This window comes from Notothenia coriiceps, unplaced genomic scaffold, assembly GCF_000735185.1.
Source record: "Notothenia coriiceps isolate Sejong01 unplaced genomic scaffold, NC01 NC01_scaffold00004103, whole genome shotgun sequence".
NCBI classification, from domain to species: Eukaryota; Metazoa; Chordata; class Actinopteri; order Perciformes; family Nototheniidae; genus Notothenia; species Notothenia coriiceps.
In genome coordinates this window covers 171,602-195,979 of record NW_011336804.1, presented here as the reverse complement: position 1 = coordinate 195,979, position 24,378 = coordinate 171,602, and the positions used below count along the sequence as shown (strand labels likewise).

Genomic DNA, 24,378 nt, shown 5'->3' with positions numbered 1-24,378 from the left:
CTTTTCAAAGACTCAATAACAAAGCTCTTCATGAAGTCTGATCTGCGACCTGACCCCTTGTGCCACCACACACAAGGCTAGTAATGACGTAATTGTTTTCATGTGGAGGAAATGCTTCTAAAGTCCCTTCAGGCTCCATGCAAGGATGTTTTGAACTTGTCAGCTGTGTAAAAGATGAGGTCATTGCCAGTGCGGTTAGTTAGTGTTTATGGCCTCATGCCATATCTAGCTCTGGTGTTAGAGCAGACTGATGGCACATGTGATGTGTCGGGGATCAAAGCATTGCAGCTTGAACTTGTGCCTTTTTTCACACATTAAGGAATGTTAAACCTTTCGGGAGAAGAAACGTTTTTGTGTACCTTTTTTAACAAAAACAAAGCATTAAGTCTGACATTAGGATTCAAATGTTTGTGTTAACGTCAATGTATGCACCCAAAAGTTGGCTTTTATTAAAGCACAATTAGCTTTCACATACTAAATGTACAGCTGAAATGCACCAGTTTAAGTAACTTTGCAGATAAACACTGTTCTCTCCAGATCAGATTGTTTCTCAGATGACTGTGCTTGAAGCAGCCTGTTGCATAACCAGCGTGTCTTGCTGAATTCATCTCGGCAATGTTTTTTTACATTTTTTATATATATATATAAACGTCCCCGGCAGAATGATACAATGTGTTGATCCGGCGGGGGTGCCAACTCGACTGTGGTACCTGTTCCCTCTGCTGGGGCTGCTTTCAAAGAGCTGAGTGAGTGTTCGTGAGGGAGGGTGCCTCAGAAGTCTTTTTCACAGAGTCACAAATTGTATGAATTATGTAATGTGCGTTGTATAATAGCCGCGAGAGGGATGTGTGCTGTAGGTGTGTGTTCCAGGAGCTGCAGAGGAGTTGTTTGGGTTGATAGCATCTCTCATATATTTTCCTTTCCCTCCAGTATAACCTAAAAGCAGGTCAGCTCTGGTTAGATAGAAGCCACTGAGAACCAGCCTCAGTAATCCTGCCTCTGGCTGCTTGGTAACGATCATTAGTTGAAAACACACTCTTTGTTTCGCCTCTAAGCAGTCGTCTTTGTCTCCGAATTGGAAGGAAAAAGATGGAGGATTAAAGTAGGATGAATAAAAGACGAGACTTAGAGAGAGGTTGGATACATCCGAGAATAAATGTTTAACTACTGCTGCTCTTAACAAGCCTGAGGTGTGCTAACACTGTTTTCAAAGAGAGAGTCATCATAACAACACAATCCTCAGGGTACTGGGTACAGCTTCAGCAGGTAGACTCTCTATGTATTAAATGTTTTATTTCCACTTTCAAGTTGATGGCTTCATCTCCTGCTAATGAGGTTTTGAACCTAAACTGATTTTCTTAGTGGGGCTGGGATTGTGTGGATGATACCCTAATTAGTTAACAGAATAGCTGACAGCATTTTGAGGGAAAGAAAAACCCTTTAAAGATGAAAGCCCAGAAAAAAACAAATGTTTCGTCTCTCTCATTCAGGCGTGTTCTTGTTTTTTTGCCTGTAATTTAGCATTACATTGTTAGTACCACTTTCATGTCTGAACACTGAATATGCAGTACAGCTCCGACTCCTAAAGTTTTTTTTTCGGAATGGTTATTTGCTTGACTATTTGACGACGATACTCCAGTTAACGCTTGGATTGTGTGGAGAAAGCAGAGCTAATTGTCTGCTGTCAGCTTAGCTTCAAAACCTTGGCTCTGCATCAAGTTTTTTAGAAAAAAATCATGAATGAATTATTAACACACCTTCATGTTGAACTGTCAAAGCATTGAGTTGGTTTTAACTCCGGGAAGGTGGCAATCAGATAATGTTTCTGTTTGCTTTTCCATTACATTACATTTAGCTGACGCTTTTATCCAAAGCGACTTACAATAAGTACATTCGACCAGGAAGATACAAACTTGAAGAAAACAGAATCATATAAGTACATCAGGTTTCATAGAGCCAAACATTTCAAGTGCTACTCAACTGTCTTTAGATAAGCCAGTCCTTTGTTAGTATATAAGTGCTTTGTTAATAGTTCTATCGCTCGAAGTGGAGTCGAAAGAGATGAGTTTTCAGTCTGCGCCGGAAGATGTGCAAGCTATCTGCTGTCCTGATTTCACTGGGGAGCTCATTCCACCATTTTGGAGCCAGGATAGCAAACCCTCGTGTTTTTGCTGATGGGAACTTGGGTCCCTCTCGCAGTGCGGGCGCAGCAAGCTGTTTGGCTGATGCAGAGCGGAGTGCACGTGCTGGGGTGTACGGTTTAACCATGTCCTGGATGTAGGAAGGGCCAGATCCATTCGCAGCATGGTACGCAAGTACCAGTGTCTTGAAGTGGATTCTAGCAGTTACTGGAAGCCAGTGAAGGGAGCGGAGGAGCGGCGTGGATGTTGAAGAAAACAGAATCATATAAGAACACCAAGTTTCATAGAGCCAAACATTTCAAGTGGGCTGAAATGGAAGGTTGAAGACCAGACGAGCCGCTGCATTCTGGATGAGCTGCAGAGGTCGGATGGCACATGCAGGTAGACCAGGAGGGAGTTGCAGTCCTCATGCGGTCGACTGCGTCTTTTTGTCGCGTCAAGACCAGGTGCGCCCAGAAGCAGTAGGAGTGCCNTTTTGAAATCTATTCTTTGACACACAGGAAGCCAGTGTAAAGACTTCAGAGCTGCTTGAGTCCTCACTAACACTAAGAAAGTGGATCACATCACTCCTGTTCTGAAGTCTTTACACTGGCTTCCTGTGTGTCAAAGAATAGATTTCAAAATACTGCTGCTGATTTATAAAGCACTGAATGGTTTAGGCCCAAAATACATTTCTGACCTCCTGCTAAATGATGAACCATCCAGATCTCTCAGGTCTTCAGGGACTGGTCAGCCTTCTGTCCCCAGAGTCAGAACTAAACATGGTAAAGCAGCGTTTAGTTATTATGCTCCAAATATCTGGAACAAACTCCCAGAAACCTGCAGGTCCGCTGCAACTCTCACTACTGCTAAATCCAGGCTGAAGACTTATCTTTTTTGCCGCTGCTTTTAATTGAAACTGAGCGGTTGTCTTTCGTTTTTGGTTAATGAACATTTGGGGCGAGTAACCCCAGGGAATCAGTGTCTGGGGACTTAGTCCTGGCTGATTTTCTCTGTGCATGCTGATCGGGACATATGTTCCATACAAGCGTACACAGCTCATGTTCGGAGAAACCTTAAAGAAAGGCATCAGTAAAATGGAACTTCTGTGTGAGCTATTCATATCTTAAACTGCACTGTAACTTTTTATTCATGTATTTTTTCTTTTATTATCTTTGCTTTTTAATGACTGTTTTTAAATGCCTTTTTCTTAATGTCTTTCATTTTTGTAAAGCACCATGAATTGCGTTGTGTTGAAAGGTGCTATATAAATAAACTTGCCTTGCCTTGATACAGTTTGCTTCTGCTAAATATGTATGATCCTGCTAGGTTATTTACATCCTGCCTTGGCACTGTACTTCAACAGAGTCTTGGATGCAAACATAAACCACACACATAAAGCATGCGTGCTATATATAGAATCAGAGTTTGAGCCTCCACCACCGCACTCTGCCGGTTCCTCTAGGGACGGCTTTGCTCCTGAGATGGTGAGAACAGATCTGACATAAATGACACCTCTAGGTGAGAAACTCCCACGGATAAGACAGAGGGAAAGATGGGAAATAAAATGACACCAAGAAGAGGGGCGGCAAGCAAGGTGGCATATGAGAGGACCCCTAGGGAGAGAGGAATGGGAAGAAACGCATATAGATATGAATAAAGAGGGGGTGTGATGTTAAAGGAGAGGGCTTTTATTCTTTCGTCTGTCAGCCCTGGATTACAACAGTAATGAAATGCCAAAAATGTTTCAAGGTCTCAAAATAATAAAGCAACTGGCATCACCAAGCATAAAATATATAATAATGCTGCTCTGCACTCAGAAAGAGGGTATGCAATAAATACAAGCATATCAACAAGGGCATAAGAATATAGGAAACCAGCTGACACTGTTCCACTCAGTGATCAAGCTAATCTAAATGTATTATAGAGCGGACTTAAAACAACTGATTTTTAAATGGAAAGGGAAGGAAAGCTATCCAAGTGAAACAGAGGGAAGTGATGTGCCTTCTGTATGCAGGGCAGGTCGTCCCAGACAGCCTGCTCCCACAAAGAGGGAGACTCGGTGCTACACATTTCTGTTTAAACCATTCAACATCACTCCCATCAGCTGTACAGCAGACGTGTCATCTCTCTCTGTACTCTTCATCCTCCTTTCTTCTTCTCGCCTCCTTAAAAGATATGAAAGGGCCAGAGCACAAACCTACAGGGAACATGTTCAGATCCACAGATCGGGCTTGTCATATTAAACTCAACACACTCCTATATGTTCAAATACACACACACAAGGATACACTGATGAACTGTATAAGTCTTCTAGAGGGCCTTGCTGATGCTCTTTGAAGTTCCTCCAGCCTCTGGTCATTAATAATGCGGCCCTCTTAGCTGGTCCTGGTTCGATGAACCAATGCCCCAAACTCCCAGAGGATTTACAGCTCGACCTGTGCGGACTACAAGAGGCTGCAAACACAATTATGTGCATACTGCTTTGTATTCAATTCAAATACTTTGGGAAACTGTCGGTGCCTTTAGGTTGCCTTGGCTAATTCCAGATGTGAGTTGATTACATTTAAGTACACATTAGTTGCTAGTATGTTGGCTGGTTGTATATGTAGGTAAGAACCCAAATGATTATTAATGTTTAACGTGCTGCATGTTTAAAATTGTACTGCACCTTGGTTCTTCATGAAAACTAGACAAAGCAGTCGTGTTAGCAGCTCAGAAACAAAGATACTTTTTTAGCCTAATGCTAATATCAGCATGCTACCATGGTCACAGTGACAATGCTAACATGCTGTTGTTAACTTTAAAGAATGTCAATGGTGCATGCAAATGTTCCTCAGAGAACTAGGAAGAACATTTGTGGACATTGTGCATACATTTAATGTGAAAACATGTGATATTTGAGATGTCTGCACTAGATAGAAAGTGATTCTTCCTTTGAAGCAAATTAGTCAGTACAAAGATCTCTCAGCAATCCATCAAATAGTTGCTGAGACAGTCTGGACGAGGGAGTTCAATAATAGAGAGGTTCAAAGTACGGTCAGGAGTCAGGACGTGAGAGGATGAGAAGACGGAGAGAGGAGGATTATTGGAAGTCGATGACCCGTCACAGCGAGGCGACTCTGATTGGTCCTTCTCTCAAGGTCGTCCTGACGACTTGGCCGACGGACAGATAGATCATCTTTGATAAGGAGGCGATAGACACGTGGGCAAAGTCTTTGAACAGCACCACACTGCAGGGGTCTACAGTGAGGACGCAGGGTCTGCCAGCTTTCATTTGGAAAGAAACTCAGTATGCAATGTTAGCAAGAGCCGTGCACAGGGATAAAAGTAGGGTTGAGGGAAACCTTTATAAAATTGTTATCGTTTTCTTCTACCAAGTCAAAGTTGTGTCGAGCATCATTGAGTGATTTATTGAAAACTTTTACAGCATCAATTTGGGTGAAATTCATTTTTGAAATGTTTTTGAGAAATTTAAAACGCAGCTAGCCTAAGACTACCAATTGTAATAATGGAAAAGGAAGCATGTTCATGTTTTTGTATGACTTGTTATTATACAAGTCACTGAAAATGGAGAAATACTTACATTACTTTCTCTAAAGTAAGAATGGATAGACTTTTATAGAAAAAAGTGTTTATTTGTGCAACTTTAGGATGAATTAATTCACATTGTCTTAATTTTGCCTTTATGTGTTAACATTATTGCAATCAGTTGATACAGCTTATATATAAATATAAAACTCCATAACATTATTCACGTGCTACTCGGCTCATATGCCAATATTAACTACTGCAGAATAGAATAGACAAGCTTAACCCCTGTGTGTACTGGATCAAGTATTGATTTTGATCAGAAATGGTTTTAACTCATTGTGTCATAACATACCAAAAGATTCACACCCCTAGAAGAAAGGAGTTGGGAAGAAAACACGATAACAGAAATATGGAGGGAACAGAAAAGGAAGTCACTGAGGTAGAGAAATCCCTGGACTACCTCGCCAGGTAATTAAGGAAATGTAATTCAAACTCTAATCAGAGCAGCTGCCCCCAGGTGCTGACAAACACTGATTGTTGAGGGAATATTACGCAAGCGTCATGCTATTTAACCACCACAGCAGGTGGTAGTACAGCAATCCAATATTACAGTGTATGATCATTTAGCCGAAGCAGTAAAGACGAGAAAATGATATGATTAAAACCACCAGCATGTTTGCGTTATTCCTCATTTACACTGCATAAATGAACGGTTCACAGGTACATGATGCTGACAATTGATACATACACACAAACAAATGAACACCCACCCTCTCTCAGACTGACTAAGCCACATACAATTACAACCTACATTATTTAATTATTTCCCTGCAGAGAGAAGTCTTCTCCCTGGTTAAGTTGTGCCATAAACCCAAAACTGCACCAAGCATGTAAGGATCTACCAACTCCCTATCACACACACTCATTCCCTCACACACACATCAGACTTGTTTCCGGCGATAAGTATTCTCCACCAGGAGCAGTCTGGGGCCAGCAGTCCTAATATTACTACACTAAACGTGCCCGGCTTCTGAACACAGATACACAGAAAAAAGCTGCTGTCCTTCTGAACATTTTGTATGATAAAAAGACATGAATAATTGCAGTTTGCCAGTATGAGTGAGCTCCAGAGGATCCTCACTCAGTAAGAACACAAAAGATTCAAAAGAAACACATTTATACAGCAGAGAGATAATATATGTGCACCATGAGCGTTACTTCATGCTCCAAACATCCAAAATCAATCCGACAGCTTAGCTATAAGTGTCCTAACTTCACGGCAAACACTAAAGACGATCAATCCACCTTACAGTGAAAGACGATGACATCCCGGTTCGTTGAAAAACGACAGAAAAAAGGGAAAGACGACACTCCAAGTCGCCTATACATCGAACGGTGGCACATCATATCAAGCAGTCGTTACCGTATGTGCAGTTACAACACAGCCTGAGGACCAGAAGCACCTCCATGTCCCTCATCTCCTCTCCTCACTCTCTTCTCCTGCCTCCTTTCTCAGGCAGACAGGCAGAGCGGCAGAGAGAGAAAGGGTGTGTGTGTGTGTGTGTGTGTGTGTGTGTGTGTGTGTGTGTGTGTGTGTGTGTGTGTGTGTGTGTCGGTTTGCCTCGCAAAGCCTGCTACTGCATACACAAGTAGAAGGGGCAGGACTGGAGTCTTAAAGCAGCAAGCTAGTCTACACAGATGAACACACACACACACGCTCACAAATAGACAAGAATGTGCACGCGCACACACACACACACACACACACCCACATAACACTTACCTTCCATTGAGACATTTGTGGTACAATCTTTGGAGTCTTTAGGGCCTTTTACTTTGAGGTTCTGAAAGAAAGAGAGAGGAGTGGAACAATCACTTTAATTAATTATACACACACACATCCACACTCTCACTCCCACACACACACATTGAGGCAGATAGAACTAATGCAGAAGTACTGTATGGGGTCACTGCAGCAGACTGGTCTATGCACCCTACACAAGTTTACATCACACTAAATTAAAGTTAACAGCATCAAAAATCCACCACAGTGCAAATCCAAAAAAAATCTATTAAGGATTTAATAAAAAAAACTAAGACTAAAACTCAAGTTTCAGTAAGTACTCTGCAGTGTATTGTCATCGGATTAGTGTTAAGACAGGGCGTTGTTCGGGAGAATTACCAAAATTACAGAAAGGAAGAGAGTGTAAGCTAATCATACACATATGTTTACAGTACGTAGCTTTTCATGCAGTCTGCGGAAGTTCTGTAATGTTAGTGTCCCATCAGTGGGTGGTAAAGGTCAAAATGGGATGATTCATGTTCTTCATGTCAGAAGTGCAGAAAACAGCTTTGCACTTTTTTTGTGGTTATGTCCATTGATCCAAATGTTGTGGTGTTTGATTCAATATAAATTGAGAACTTCCATCGGCTTGAGCAGTAATGGATGCAAAACGATATTCTTTGTGAAAGCGCCTTGTTTTGTCAAAAGGCAGAATCATGTTGAATGGCGTAGGCCTTTCAACTCCTAATGTAGATTTGCCTCAAAGTGGTAGGATAAACAGATATCAATTCTTCCCCACCAATGTATTGCGAGGAACCTTTGATGAGTTGTAAATAAGTGGTCGCGGCCTCTTCCTTACATATTGTGGTTGCAAAAGGCCAGTAATATCATGCATTGGAGTAAATTGCTTATAGAATTAGTTGACTCTGCATTATTTTATATTGCGGATATCCCCCCTTGTGTTTTGTCTTAGTTTTTTGTTTCATTGTTTCTCTTTTTTTGTGTGTGGATGAAGGGGATGACATCAGCATAAGAGAGTTGAAAATATTTCAAATGTTCCGTTTGTTTCAAAAAATGAAAAAGAAAGCTGTGAAAAAAAGGCTTGAAAACATAACAGGGCATGGAAAATAAATTAGAAAATAAATGTAACTGCATTTAAAATTGAGCTTTTTGTCAGTCACGTTTTATGATATCTCATTGTTATATCTATGACTATAATACATATTTTGCCTCTGTATTTTTGTTTAAGGTTCAGTTAATTTGCAATTTTTTTTAGGTGCACAGTATTAATAAATGTGGCATGGATACAAGGGAAAAGAGCAGGTTCAACCTTTCCACTGTTATCACTTCTGTCAGAGATGTTATTTGACAACTACATGTAAAACACCTTCAAAGCAACCATACTGATTTAAGTACCTAAGATCACCACCCTCCACCATTTCAGCTCTCAATACTAAATATACCATTGTGCTTGATATATGTGATCATATAATGAGCAGTAAAAGTATTCTGTTTTATTATTCATCATTAATTGTCCTATGTAGGTGTAGCATATGTTAACATAAATCAGTTTGCTGAGTTTAAGCTTGTGTTCCTCAAAACAAGACAACATGTCTCGTAAACCCTGCTGCTTCCTGTGTAAAAGAGGATGTTTCGACTCGCCTAGCTTCCCGTCTACCATCACTCCATGTGAATTAGTTTTCTCATTCTTGGTTTATTGTTTCATTGACTTACTGTTATGTCTTTCATAGGAAGTAAAACTTAAAGGTGGGGTAGGTAATTTTGGAGAAACCAGCTCGAGTGCGCTAAATTTGAAAATACACAGCCGGAAAAAATCTGCCACTTCCTTACAGAACCCCTCCTCCAACACACACGACTTCTTCCCTACATCCTTTCAACTGTTCCTTGATTCTCTGATCATCTTTGGAGGATAAACTTACCTCCGAGATCTGATGGAACTGGACGTTGGCCTGGCTGCATTTCTCTGCCGTCTCTAGTGCCACCTTGTAGTTGTCCACAAAGGCCTTGTACACTCCCAGCTGGCTGGCCTGTAAAAAAAGAAAAAGATAGTGGCATAAATAAGTGCTTTTTTTCTATTTGATGTGAATTGTTAACAAGGATTCAGACTTAACAAGTAACTAGTTAACTGTCTAACTTCCTAAGTTAACTAATATTCTATCACAACACAAGTCTGCTGTAAACCAAAATATAGTAGAGTGAGAACAACTTGCTTTCCCCTTCAGTATCACTTACATTCATATCGTCAAACCATTACATTCAAATTCATATACGGCTCTGGCAGATTAATTAGTTTCTAGTCCCATCAGAATTTTGCCTGGATATAAGGGTTGAAAAGAGTGCAGCAGTTCATCTTGCTCCATCAGCGTACGCACAATAATCACTCACACAGTTACACATACTGTACAGTTCATGCACATAGGCTAATCACATTCCCATAGTGCCACCCCACCACTGGCTCTGAGCAGATTCACTTTCCCTTTCATTACCAGCCCTCTCTGCTGCACTGTATGTGCATTGTAACACAAGCTGCAGAGCAGCAGTGCATGAATATGCATCCTGCTACAGCCATAATTGAATGGCTGGGCTGAAGAGCTGACTGCACCCTATTAAAGCAGTTAGATTGGATTCAGCTGAATATAGTGAATGAGTTTGACTTGTTACTTTTGTCCTCTCTTCCCACTTCCTCTCAGAGTGTGAGGTGGAGGGTTAACTGGGCACAAGAGAGGAGACATGAGGCAACCATCGGCCTGATATGACACTTACAAGATGACTGTGTAGATCAATGCATTCATAGGAACAGATGACTAATAGCCAACAGTGATTTTGTGATATAATCATCATAGCATAGCGCTGAAAGATGTACACACACAATAACTCAGCCAAACAAGTGTCAGTGTATATCTGTCATGATAATTGGAGACTTCTTCTAGTCAGAACCAAAACCTTGGATGGAAGGGAAAAATCCGCCTGTCTGATCACATTTCCGAAGATAGAGGTTTTTGACTCGGCAGCTCGGCTGGGAAGTACAAACCGAGCATAATTATGTCATTAGGGCTGCACGATATTGGCAAGTTCCATTTTTTATTTTGCAATATATATGAAAAAATAATCATTATATGATTAAAGGGGTGTGCATCTGCATAGAAAATAATAAATAAGAAAGCTGCTTCTGGTCAACAACATCACAACAAAACATTTCCTGTAGATTAGTAATGGAAATGTAGAAATGTGCAAGTTTTTCCTTTTGCATTATGCACAAAAGAAAGTTGAAGTACGGGGTATTTTAAGTTGATTTGCCTTACTTGACATCTCCCTCTGCAATGTGACTCTTTTACGTGCAGACATTACGATATTGATGTTAAAAATTGATATATGTTGCGGCTTTAGAGGCTTTTGTGGTGTTTCAACAGATCACCATGTTGCTTACAGCCATATAGAAACTCTTCATCCGTCACCGTGACGCAGGACTATGAGCAACGCCCCTCCAAGCATAACGTCTGTACTTCAAACGCCAATAATCACAGGTCAAAGTCACAGGTAGGAAAACAACTCGTTGTGTTTGAGTGAGTAGGTGTGAGGAAGACGATGAAAAGTAGGGACAGAAAAAAGGAGAGTCTGAAACAGAAAGAGAGATGGGGGGACAGACAGTACTAGAGCCTTGAATAGAAAGAAACACTTTCTGGCCGATTCCTGTGGATTTATAACATCCTCATTGACATGCTGGACAGCAAAACGCCGCAGGCCAAACTATGTTCCTAACAACATCTTCTGAATAATTATACAGCTGTGAATACAAAAAATAGCTATTATAATTTAAGAGGAGGCCTCTTTCTGTTAAAGCAAAAATCATATGATTATGATGAGAAAAGAAGACAAACACAGCCATTTTTTGTAATTATATATTAAATGAATGAATTCAGCCAACTGATCAACACATTCATTGAACTGTTCAGCTGACATCAGCATGAAGAGTATTTAGTAATTAGCAGTATCTGTATTCTGCACATGCTTGACTACAGCTAACTGACCGGCAGCAGATGCTGTACAGTACTGTGCTGTCTCCAATGAGCCATAATTCCTTCCATGGCTGAAATATGTTGTTCCCCTTTGAAGTCAAAACTAACGTCATGAACATGTCATGTGACCAACGACTGATGATTCAAATCAAACCTGGGAGATTTCACTACAATACTCATTTTCAAATGGTGCAACGACTAGCACCTCTGTGTGGCCACACAAATAAATCAAAATCTCAAAGTGAAAAAACATCGACTCATCATGAGTGCTAGTAAATATCATAGGAATGGCTGTACCTTTTTAATATTTCTTAAATGAAAGAAAGTTGCTTTGGGATGTTGGGATTTAAAATGTAAGTCAACGTTAATGCTAAGGCCAAGGCTAATGACTTCTGATACAAGCACTCTTCTCATACCATAAACGTTTCTGTTTTTTCAACATCAAATGAAAAAAAGGTTTGTCAGACTGTAACCAGCATTTTGGTTTGACGGATAAATATCACGACTCGTTTTGCATAACTATATAAATGGCATGCCATCATTATGCAGAGTTAGTGCTCGAGAAACTAGCATCTCATTTGAGAAAGTGCTAATCAGTGCTGCTGGTGGAGCGGCTAACTGTAAAACAACTGAATCTGTAACTACTTGCTACTGCAGAGTGTACAGTACTTAACTCATACTGTATGTGTTTACAACGAGACAGCAAGGTTACCAAAGAGACTATGGTTAGCAAGCTAGCCAGGTAAAACATTTCATCACAAAACTGTCATTGCAAAATAATATCAAACTTTGTTACCTACTGAAATGTGTGCCAAGACGAGAGTTGAAAACAGTCACATACAAAAAGTTAGCATTGAATATTTAATATTAGGTTCTTAATAAAAATTGAATCTAGTTTGTCTTTGTGGGAATATTTCGTCTTTTTAATTGTACTTTTATGAATCTTAGACTGTTTTCTATATACATCAAGGTATTTGCTTTTGTACAGCTTTTAAATTCGTTAGCAACCCTGGAAAACTGTCTGGCAAATCGATATATGGTGCATTGGCTTGTATTTAATAGCATGGAAAGGGAACAGAGCTCTCATGTAGAAATGTCATTCTTTTTTGCAGTTTAAGGGCTTTCTCTCATCCCCCCTCCTCCCTGTGGACCCCAGGAGTCGCACCACCAAGTGTCACTTATTAGTGTAGTCATCAGATCCCATCTGTGCTGCATATATGTGCGTACGTGAGCGTGTCATGTGGCAGCTAAACATTTAGTCAGAGCTGTAGTGTGAGGGTGCAGATGGCGGTGTAATTAGCTGCTTCACTCCCTAATGATTCTTGTCCGCCACATGGAGGCCACTGAAGGAACATAGAGGCACAGCTACAGAGAACAGGATAAAAGCCAGCCACAGTTCCAACTTCTCTCACCTTCTTCTAGACATTGATAGGGCTCAGCTGCAGCCTCTGCCTGCCAGCATTGAACTAAAGTATCTAATTCCTTGGAGAGATTGTTGTAAGTGGGAAAGGTGTACTTTAGCTATGAAAAAGAGCTTGTTGTTACAAAATAAATGCATGTTTTTGAAGACTTTCATTGCTCTTTTTTTATCACTTTAATAGTCAAATAAAAAACTATAACTTTAATTTATGTATTGATGTAAGTAGACATTTTTTATTTTATAACCTGCTAGTGGCATGGCTCGATGGATAGCAAAGTTGGTCAACAAATGCTGAAATCATTATCATTGTAAGCATTTTGGCATGCTAATGTTAGCTAACTAGCCAGGCTGTATAGTCTCGTTTATTTCTGTCCTCAGGACTTAAACTTAGATTGTTTAGTCATGGTACTGTATGTTTCCTTTGTCTGAGCTGGCATGATACCTCTTGCTGTGCTCTAGTCAAAACAACAGTGTGATCATGACTTGGCAAAATGTCACACATGATCTCAAATAATGGGCATCTGATTAAATCACAGCTCATTAACAAGAATGAATGACATCTTCTAAGATCCAAAAACATTGTGCTGCTGAATAATAGACTCATTTAATCACTGATCCAACACCAGTTTAACATTTTTATCTGGTTATTTTTATACCATTTAAAGATATATGTCTAAAACTGCATACACAGTTCTCAGTGGACTCTACGCAATGATTTTTTCAGTAAGGTGTTACTAATTTAACATCAAATGAACTATGACACTCAATTGGTATTACTGTGCAATGATGCTAGGAACACATTCAAACTAAATTGTCTAATTCTTGACAAGGTACTAAAACTTTGAAGTGCAGGATGGCAACAAGAGAGAAAACTAATTGGAGTGAATGTTGTTATTGTGATCTACCCTCTTGTTTGTCGACTAACTGGTTGTTTTGGTCTTTGATTTTACTTTTGATCCTGTCTCTGGTAACCACAAGCTTTAAAGTGATACTTTTGCATTTATTTTTGAGGAGAAACTCAGTTTTACAGATCTGCCGTTCAAATCATGTAATGTATTAGCCGACAAAATATTATGATTTAGTAAACTAGGGATTTCGTTAGGCTAGAACAGCCCTATCTTGTTATTAACTATTATGTTGTTTATAACCATAACTCGATACAAAATAAAAATGCTGTTTTGTATTACTGCTTCTTTGGAAATGTGACTTAAGAGCTTAACCTTGTTACGGTCAGGTAGAAGAGGTTTATAGCAAGTCACAGACACTTTCCTAAATGGACAGTTTGTCCGTCTAGTTTCCAGTCCAGGAAAATTATAAAGCACAATATCCTGTTAGCGCCCACACACAGTGAGACGTGGCCGGGTAAACAGGACACAGTGTGCCAGCGTTTCATTTCTTCAAAGCATTCAGCTATGGACATTGAAATTGTTGAAAAAGGCCACTGAAGTCGTAAATTGTTATTAATTTCATATATTTGGTTCAGTTTCATCCATCAGCTGAAAGTCTCCATTACAGCATGTTGCATCAGCCTTTCTATGCCAATAAAATGTAATAAGTATCTAAAAGAGACACACACGCATGCGAGGGCGCCTTTACAGTACGTTATGTCCCGAGAAGCCCTGTTCAAATTGCATTATCCACTGCAAATCTGCCAATGCAATGATGCAACACAGAGGGAGGGCTTGCTGACTTTGAGACAAGCTGAGGCCTGGAGCCTTGCTAATTGTATACACAGACACATGCACACCCATAACGATGATGTAGTTACATTATGTACTGAGAGCAAACAACATAATCCAGCGCAATTATGACAAGGCTCTGCAGATCGGAGGCTGCAACATTTCAGACACGTGGGAGGGCACACACACTCTCACAGTGTAATTTAAACGAGTGAGTACAAATGTGAGTTGGACAATTATCGTTCCAACAGTCATTTATGTACCCTGCAAATGATGGAGAAAGGGGGGAAAAGACCCACACTGTAGTTTCAGTCCCCATAACTCACCAGCTTCTGGAACAAATGGCCCACGGTGACCTTCTCGTCCCACTGCTGGATGTTGGGTAGGAGGGCATCGTAGAACTCCTTGTGGATTTCAAAGATGTCCTGGATTTTGTAGAAGATGGTTTCTACCTGCTGGATGGTGAGGACAGGCTGCGAGCTTGTGGCTGTTGCTTTCAGAGGTCGCATGGGCTGGATCAGAGACAGAAGTGAACAAAACCGTTAGTTTCTTTCACTAAAGAGATTATCTACAGTAAATATAGGGAGAACTGACAATCATTACACCAGAACTAAACCCACTTGATGTTTGTTTTTAGTTCGTTTCAAGTGTTTTCCTATTTTTGTGTCATGTTCAAATTGATAAGCATATCACACTCAAACTCCGGTGAAATGGGTTGAAGTGGTGTCTAATTTAGGAACAGGAAAGTTGTACATGATAAATGCTGATGACCTAGTAGACTTCGAAAGGAAATTAAAGAAGAGGATACACTTTCATGAATTAAGTTATTATATCTCATCTTAAGAGCATTATTCCCAGAATGAAATGATATGCTCTGGATGTTCAGTCTACAGTCTAGTGAATCACATCTATTGCTCCTTTAATTTGGGATATTTGGCTGTTAAGAATAATTCAATAAGTCTCTTGGAAACACAGTGAGGTGGTTTGTTTAAGTTTGTGACAAAATGTATAAGCTAAATGCAATGGACTAGTGTTCCTCTGGTGTTTACAGCAGTCTGTATTTTGCCGTTATAACAAAAGAACCAAGAAGTATTTAACGCTAGCTTTCAGATATTGACATACGTTTTCAGTCCGTCATATTCACCACCATCAATTGAGAGTTAACGAAGAGGGTTACAAAACACAATCCAACACTTTCCCGCTTGTGAGTAGGTGTGGGATAGTTGGGATATTACTGCGGATTGCAATAAATACACATGGTCAATTAGAATTATTGGGATACACATGATTATCCTCACAAGTCACTTGACTCTCTAGAGTGGTGCAGTGGCGAGTCCTAAAACCCGGAAGTGAGTTAGCATTTTACCACTACCGGTTCCCTCGTCTCAGAGTCAACGGGATTTCTTCATAGGATTTTGGAAAATAGCTCGAAATAAGGTCTGTGGTTGACACAAATTTAAGAGACAGATCACGTGTTGTTCTACGACAGGGGTGGGGAACCTCCGGCCTCCGGGCCGTATACGGCCCGCGAGATCATTTGGTACGGCCCTCGAGGTAATTTATAAACACACGCAAAAAAGAAAAAAATTCAAGAAATCTAGACCGCAAAATAATTAAACAAGCGAGTGCCTGTATTTCCTGGCCAAGGTCAGGGTCCTTGAACACAACACGAACGTGTCATCACGTGGTATATGTCTCGTCTGATATGCGTCTGACAGGGGTGTAGTTCTAACGGAGAGCACCAGAACGCGGCTCCGGGCCGGGACTTCACAAATTGCAGTAACCATAAGGAACCGTACACATGCCGCAGTTGTTGTGTGGCTGTGTCTTTAGTTGTAAGCTCAGTGGCGATCTGTTCATCTGTCATACTGATCATACAGTCAATAACTTTGTTGTTATTAGCATCTGGTTAGCTAGCTATGCTAACGAATATAAGAAGCTTTTTCTCCAACCAGTGAGGTAAGGCACATCTTTATATGATCATTATAGTTATAAAAAAATAAGAGAATAAAGTAAACAGGTATAAAATACTAATATGACAGTAAAAAAAAGTTTAAAATTAAAAAATCCCCCCCCCACTTAAATCATGTCCACATGGATATGAAACTAAATACATTTGCACACATCTTGTGTCCATATATTTCTGTTTTGGTGGTCATGCCACGGTGCATGCATGCGCGGGTCATGGTCAAATATCTGGATTAAGAGGTTGTTTTTTCTTTGCACAGCATGAAAGAAAGGCGAAATGAATGGGCTGTGATTTTAGTTTTTTAAGCAGACGTTGAGTTCAATCATTTGTACGGCCCTCGGAGGATGTTGTAAAAATTGAAATGGCCCTTGAGAGGAAAAAGGTTCCCCACCCCTGCTATAGATACTACCCCAGTTCCTAAACTGTAATGGGAACGCGCCATAAAGCGAGCCGGTCCTAACAAGGCCTAACGAGGCCAAGCAAGACCGGGCTCCGCGCTGCAGTGTGTTCCAATGATAATAAACAAACATTGCATAAAGCATATTTGTCCACTCATATGTTGATAAGAGTATTAAAAACTTGAAAAATATTCCTCTAAGGCAGTGGTTCCCAACCTTTTCCAACTCAGGGCCCACTTTTAAGTCTTAAATTTTTTCGAGGCCCACCTTCCCATAAATACAGAGGCCATATAATGCGTTCTCAAAGCACTTTTTTTAATTAAAATTTGAACATAAATGGAGCACTGAATACAAGAGAAACATGTTGGAAGCTCTATANCCTCTTGCAGGCGAATAACCTGACCCCCGGCTCGATTGAGCGAACTATGGATAAATAAAATAAAATAAAAGTATCGGAGGAAAACAGAGGATTTAATCCTGCATGTTTAGAGTTATATGCTTTCACAGCAAACGATGCTGGCTTACCGGTATGTTTGATATGTGGAGAGAAGTTGTCAAAGGTGGTGTGTCTGAGCAGCAGAGATGACAGGATATGAAATAGTAGCCTAGCTTTGGGGAAACACGTTCAGTGCTTCTTCCAGGAAACTGAGTGACTGAGGTCCTGCCTTCATTCTGACCATTAACCACTAATAGTGTGGTCGCAGTTCACACAGCAGCAGCAGCACTGCAACATGCATGCACCTACATGAAACTGAAACTATTTTCTCTCCAAGTAATGTTTTTGAAGTGTGTGTGTTGTGAGGTGTGTGTGTCTCACCAGTAGAAGGGCCTCCAGCTGGTTTATATAGATCTCCTCGCTGGCCAGGAAACCAGACAGCACCAGTTTCTTCATCTCCAGTCCTTTCTCTATGTCTCCCTGCATGATAAAACACACATAATTGTAATAACATACAACACAAGAAGTTTTACATTTTTCCACATCACAGTGCCATGACTCAGGCTCATTTCCTGCAGTGACCACATCAGGTAAACAGGAGATTTAAACACACTCATCAGAAGTGCATAGCTGTTGTTTGGGAATTTAGCTAGTATAAAAACATGTAAATGGCTGCTTCCTCTGCGGGAAAGTCTCCTAGTGCTTCCAGGCAGTGTTTTTTTACTTTAATATCAGGAAAGTTACCTCCCTAATCATGTTTGGGGAACATTAAGGAGCTAGAGAAAACAACACACTCACACTGTGATCCCTCTACAGAGGAAAACAGTAGTTTGGGAAAGACTTCTGAATAGAGGAAGAGGTGAGAAACATAGCTGCAAGCAGTGTGATAAAACAGTTAATCTGAGGTGAAATGTTTGGCATCCTTACTGTTGTTTTTTGTCCCAGGAATGGGCAGAAAAACATTCTGCATGGAGTGAGACAAGTCAGACAGACATTCAATTCAAACCTTGTGGCATTTTATCACAATCCAATCCGACTAACTGACATTCCTATATATTCATATATTTTTTGGTGTAATTACTGTTTAGCTAGACCATAAACCTCACATGTTTATAAAAAGTAGAAAAGGGTAAACATGATTACATTTATTTAAAAAAGCAAAATATATACCGGATTAAAAGGAACTTCAAATGCATAGGGACCAAATCATTGGACAACATGAGGGATGTTTATGTTTGATATTCGTGTTAGTTTGGATGCCTGCACATCTGATTTAGAATAATAGTAATAATACAAGTAATAATAATTGCTGACAGGTTGTAGACAGTATTGGTGGACCACCTATGGTAGACTAATTATGTTACTTATTTAGAGACGGAGGCATGTAAATTAGTGTATGTTTTTAATATAACAGAATGTGTATTATGTTGCTTTAAGCTTATATTTTGTGTTGGAAGTTGAACAATATAGTTTGTATTCAACCACTGATTCACTTCAACATGTAATGGGTTCTTCCTTGGCCCTTAATACACCCTTCTACCAAGTTTGATGAAAATAGGGCCAGTAATTTTCCATAATCCTGCAGATAAACAAATTATACTGAAAAACAAAATATCCTTGGCGGCTTTAAATAAATTACACACTATACAATGGTGTGAAGTTAATAATTATTGCTTTTCATGCATATACTCATTACAATATGGTAACACCTGCAGGATGATTTACACTGCACTATAATGGAAAAACTCACATTGGTGTTAAAATAATGTAAGGCACTATATTATATTATATTATATTATGTATGGCATACAGTATGGTGTTGACCAAAAACAATTCCAATGTGTGGAAATCCTAATTGAAATATTCCTCTATAGTACAACTGCATATTGCTTAACAGTAAATGAACAGCTGTTCAACTGTGCAGGGTGTCAATCCCTCTTCACCCCCTGCTGAGCAGGCGCACACAGCAATAAAGTAGAGAATTGCAGTCAGACTGACGTTGAAGAAGTCTCAGTGTGTACTTAAGGGAGGCCAAAGAACAGCCATGAGAGCAGAAAGGAAAGTTAATATTTAACACAACCAGATCCTCACAGTGATATGATATCACCACACCTGCCTGATAAGACGAGAAGGAGCCATGACCCAATTGTTTTAATCCTATCACGACCAACACTTGAGCTATACTGTGTACCAGGAACAGTACTGAACAGTGTCAACTTTAGATTTTTTAATTACAGGATCATTAACAATTGTTGGCTGGGGATTAGCAGAGACATAGCAGAATGTATTCCCTGAGGATATTTAACTGCAAAGAGCCACATTTAGAATATACTTCTGGAAATAAATTAGAAATATTTGATATGCAGTAGCAGTTAAATCTTGTAAAAGAGGTTACTCTTAAATGTTACATGTGTATCTGTACAGTGACAGTTGGTGCTTTATCTCCCTGTGGCATTCTAAAGAGAATTACAAGAAGAACCAGGAGTGATTTGTGTAGATCAAGTCACTTTTAATTGCACGGGTCAAAGTGTCCAGTGAGGGATGTCAATCAGCTGTTCCACTCTCAATCCATCAGGGTGTGATCCCATTATAGCATCAGTAAGCTAACAAAGGTTTCCAATGGAACCATATAGAGCAGAGTTTGAGCAAATTCAATCTCAGAATTACCTGGCGGCAATTTAACCTCTAGTGGGCAACGGCTAATATTTCGTGGGGGTTATTGTGTAGCCAATTAGGAATCCCCCTCAGTGCACGGGTCATTGTTTACAGTCCAATTACAAACGTTCTAAATTATGAAAGTTTCAATGCAGATAAAATGATAGGCTGATAAAAAGCAATATCATCATACAAAAATAGCCAATGGGTTCCTAAATTGCATTTCGGCCAATTAGTTGGCAACACTTGATTGGTCAATACATCCTGCCTACTGACTTCAAGCTGACTATTAGGCCTGTCACAATAAATACATTGTTTACTTCTCATACAATATATGTTTGATGTTTGAATTGGAGGGTTGAAACCCTCTTTAATGGTCACACATGCAGAGTACGCAGCACACACAGTGAAATGTCTACTTTTTACCAATCCTAGTAGTAGGAGCAGTGGGCAGCTTTGTACAGCGCCCGCTCTGATATAGACATGGCCTCTTCTTCTTGGGCCCTTCATTGTGACTATATGCTGGTTTGTTTACATACGCTGCAGACAGACATTGCACATTTTTAGTTAAAAGATCCTGAAAGTCCAATTAATTTATTATTTTGGTTAAAAATAAATAAGAAAAAAATCACATTCAAATTCCGATTTGTGTGAATGTTCTTAAAGACTAAAAGGGTGAATTGTGATGTTATATTATCATTATATCAGTGGCCTGATACGGTCTTTAAATCCCAATAATATATTTTTTCTTTGGACAATAATCATCCAACAAAATGATTTATTTTGACAGGCTTACAAACAGAAACCAGAACGCTCAAGATACTGAAACCTTGTCCTGTTGCTTGCAAAGTCTGCCTGCACATATCTGTTTATAGAGAAAGCTTCCGAGTCTGTTGCAACCCTGGTACTACTTGAAACAAAGTGAAAGAAAATGTTCCCTCTGAAATGCTGACTGGAACTCAAACTAAAAGCAGCACTAGAAATGAGTCATATTTCCTCTTGAGACTCTAAGATGGTCCTTGGATATGTAAGTCCTGCTGCAGCTCACCATTTATTTTAAGCACCATAAACCATATGTTGGTCCACATCTCCAGGCAAATGTTTTTTCATTATGTCATTGTTTTTTTTATTGCAATAACACTTCTAACATGATTTCATCGCTTGTTTAAGGTCTGGAATATCATGCCAGATGCGTGCAGCTGCCCTGACAATACTAAAAAAATACAATTTGATGCAAAAGGAAAGAAGGACACGTTGGTGGCGGGGAAAGTGTACTCCTTCTGCGACAAACATATCACCGCAAGATGGAAAAAAGGAAGGAAGGGAAAAACTGTTTTTTCCAACAGTGGGAATATTTTCCCTGTGCTGTACAAAGAGCTACTGTGTGGCGAGAGGGCAAGATGAGAAATACATGAGAAGTGAAAGGACTTTTCCATGGCAACCTGCTCCTGTGCATGCACTTCTTCTTACTTTTGATATAGAGAGAAAGCTGTGTGCTCTTTTATGGTGCCCTCTGCTCTTATTCTGTCTGATAAAGAAAGCTGATATGAAGAGTTACTGGGAACCACAACCTTTCATTCCATTCAACTGTGTAACACACACACACACACACACACACACACACACACACACACACACACACACACACACACACACACACACACACACACACACACACACACACACACACACACACACACACACACACACACACACACACACACACACACCATTTAGAAGTTACAACCAGAAAAACACCGGCCGAGTTGAAAGAGCATCAGAGTGAGGAGACATGTGCTGTGTGAGTAGCTGTCTCCTCAGGCTGACACACTAATGGCTGTCACACACACTCGTGCAGCGCAGATGTCTCACGTAGCAGCACATAGTGATGCCACATCATCCCAAAACACCAACAACACTTTCCACTTAGCTATGTATAGCGCAGCTGTCTAGCCTGGTCAGGGTGTGAGTTGCAAAAGTGTGTGTGTGTGTGTGTGTGTGTGTGTGTGTGTATGTGTGTGTGTGTATCCCCCTGCATCCAGCCGCTGTCTCACCTTGAACTGTCTATGTGTCGGGGTGATGTGATCCAGTTCCCCATCTCCATATTCAAACACCTCCCCCTCCTCTTCCTCCTCCTCCAGAACCCTATCCAAGTAGCACAGCACCTCCTCCTCGTCCTCCTCCATTATTCTTTTCTTTCCTTCGCCTCCTCCTCTCCTCTTTCTGCCTGAGATCCCCTCTGTTTCAGGGCCTGCCCGGACACATCAGTGTTTTCCCTTCAGAGCAAGTCGTCTGGTCATTGCAAGCGAGAGAGAGAAAGGGAGAGGACCCCGCCTACGCAACCCCACCCCCTTCCTCTGCCGGGCTTCCTGGTGTGTGTGTGTGTGTGTGTGTGTGTGTGTGTGTGTGTGTGTGTGTGTGTGTGTGTGTGTGTGTGTGTGTGTGTGTGTTCCACCTCGGTCGATGAGGTCTGCCCTCCCTCTGCGTCTGCCCCTCCCCTCAATAACAAACACTCTACAGCCACTTCCTGGATCGCTACATAGAGCGCTTGTGTCCGCGCTGCTCTGGGAGTCAGTCCGCTTCATTCTCTTCTTCTCTGTCTTCCGTATCTTCAGACTGAAGCCACTTCCTCAAAACACACAGCTTCCCTTATTCTCGCAGAGTGTTGCAGAGTTCTCTCTCTGCCCATTGTCTCTTTATTGATCTGCAGAGAGCCTTGGATGTGGAGCAGAGATCGGCTCATGTGCTGCTGGTGCGTCTGATTCTAATTACAGGTCACAGAGTTCACAGCAGTGTAGCTTGGGAAGAACATGAGGTTGATTTAAAATAGTATACAGAAGAAAGGAATGAAGAAAAACTATATCTCTTGATACTAGAAAGTAAAAAAATGTTGCATATGTAGATGTGTGGACCCGTAGATGTTACTTTACAGGAAGTCTGCCTGCCTATAGATTCTCCTCCCCCATTTCTCAGGCTCTCTGTATAACTCTTCACTCTTAATCTTGCAAAAAAAAACTTGGAAGAGTGGGAAAACAAAAGTATATTTAAGCTTAGGGCTTTTATTTCTAGTTCACTAACATTGCAAACCATTAATATGGGAAAAGAAATAAGCTTGAAAGAGACTTCAAGAAAGCCAGAATGAAAAAATATATAAATCTGGCAAAGAGGATAAAAAGAAAAAGCATAAAATTAACCAAGTCATTCATGTATACAGCCCAAACTAACCAATTTGCAACACAACTACATCCGCTATCCATCATTAGTATAAGGTAAAATGTTTTTAAAGCATCCCAATATGTAAAATAAAACATCTCAAACTTCTTTTAACTCCTATGTGGGCTACAGATGCGATCCTCATGCTGAATTTATGCATCTTGGCACAGAGGCGTCAGCGTTTGCTCTCTCATGTCAGCAGATGAAAGGCAAACTCAGCGGAAAGAAAGGCCGACTTAACAAGGCGGTGAGGAAAGAGAGGACGAGTTCATAGGAAAGACCTTTGGAGGCTGCAGCGTTGGACAGAAGCCTCCTATAACAGTCTCTCTCATAGCGCCAAACCAGCCGCTGCTATAAAGTGCTCTGACTCGGTTTTAAGTGCCAGGGTCAGGAGGCAGAGTTAATAAATACAGAATACACCCACAGAAATGCAATTCTAGGTTATCTTAGACAGTTTGACAACAGCTTGCACGCAATGAAAGGTTACAAAATGTTTACATATCTTATTTCAAACCTAAACAAAAAACAACAATTTATTTCCTTCTCAAGAGCAACCTAAGGCTCCAAAGATTCACTAGATCTGAACATGATTGAACACTTCCACTACATTTCTTTATAATGATTTGAATTGAATGAAAACATAATTTTCTCTCAATGTGGTTACTAATGTGGGTTATAAATGATTGACTTGATTTCATTTGTCCAGTCTTGTCTGTTGTTACCAAAACTGGCCCCTAGATGGAGACACATTTTCATTTACTCAAGAGACCCTGGGATAATGATTCATATTCTTATTAAATGAGTGTTTTTATAATACTATGGTAATGGGAGAGTGCAGGCATATTAAAGAGCAAATAGAGCAAAAGGGTGCTGTGAGATTAAAGCTGCAAAATTGTGATGGTGGGGAATTTCTACAAAAAGTGTGAAAGTGGCAGAGGTTACTCCATTACAATTCTTTATTTCTCTTAACCAGCTGTTAATATGTACATCACTTCACATAAGTCGGAGCCAGCCACTCAAGATCGCTGGTTTCATTCGGGCTTGCTGTGATGTGTGAATCTAAAGCCTGTTAGCTTCTTTGTTTGGGTGTGAGTGTGTGTTTCTGTTCAGGTCAGGGTCAACATGACTCCCACT

The 24,378-nt window shown here is 40.3% G+C and overlaps 1 protein-coding gene across 1 annotated transcript in view; it reads right to left on the bottom strand.

The window, feature by feature from the left end:
• Positions 1–5,226: 5,226 nt before the first annotated feature.
• The window catches only part of LOC104942051 (active breakpoint cluster region-related protein-like), a 36,703-nt gene continuing 17,551 nt past the window's right edge, over positions 5,227–24,378 (bottom strand). Inside the window, exons 3-7 of the mRNA XM_010767246.1 lie at positions 17,758–17,856; positions 14,900–15,085; positions 9,378–9,485; positions 7,438–7,498; positions 5,227–5,390 (exon numbers count right to left, since the gene is read on the bottom strand). Of these exons, the coding sequence (XP_010765548.1) occupies positions 5,227–5,390; positions 7,438–7,498; positions 9,378–9,485; positions 14,900–15,085; positions 17,758–17,856 (618 nt within the window). The remainder of the gene's footprint in view (positions 5,391–7,437; positions 7,499–9,377; positions 9,486–14,899; positions 15,086–17,757; positions 17,857–24,378) is intronic.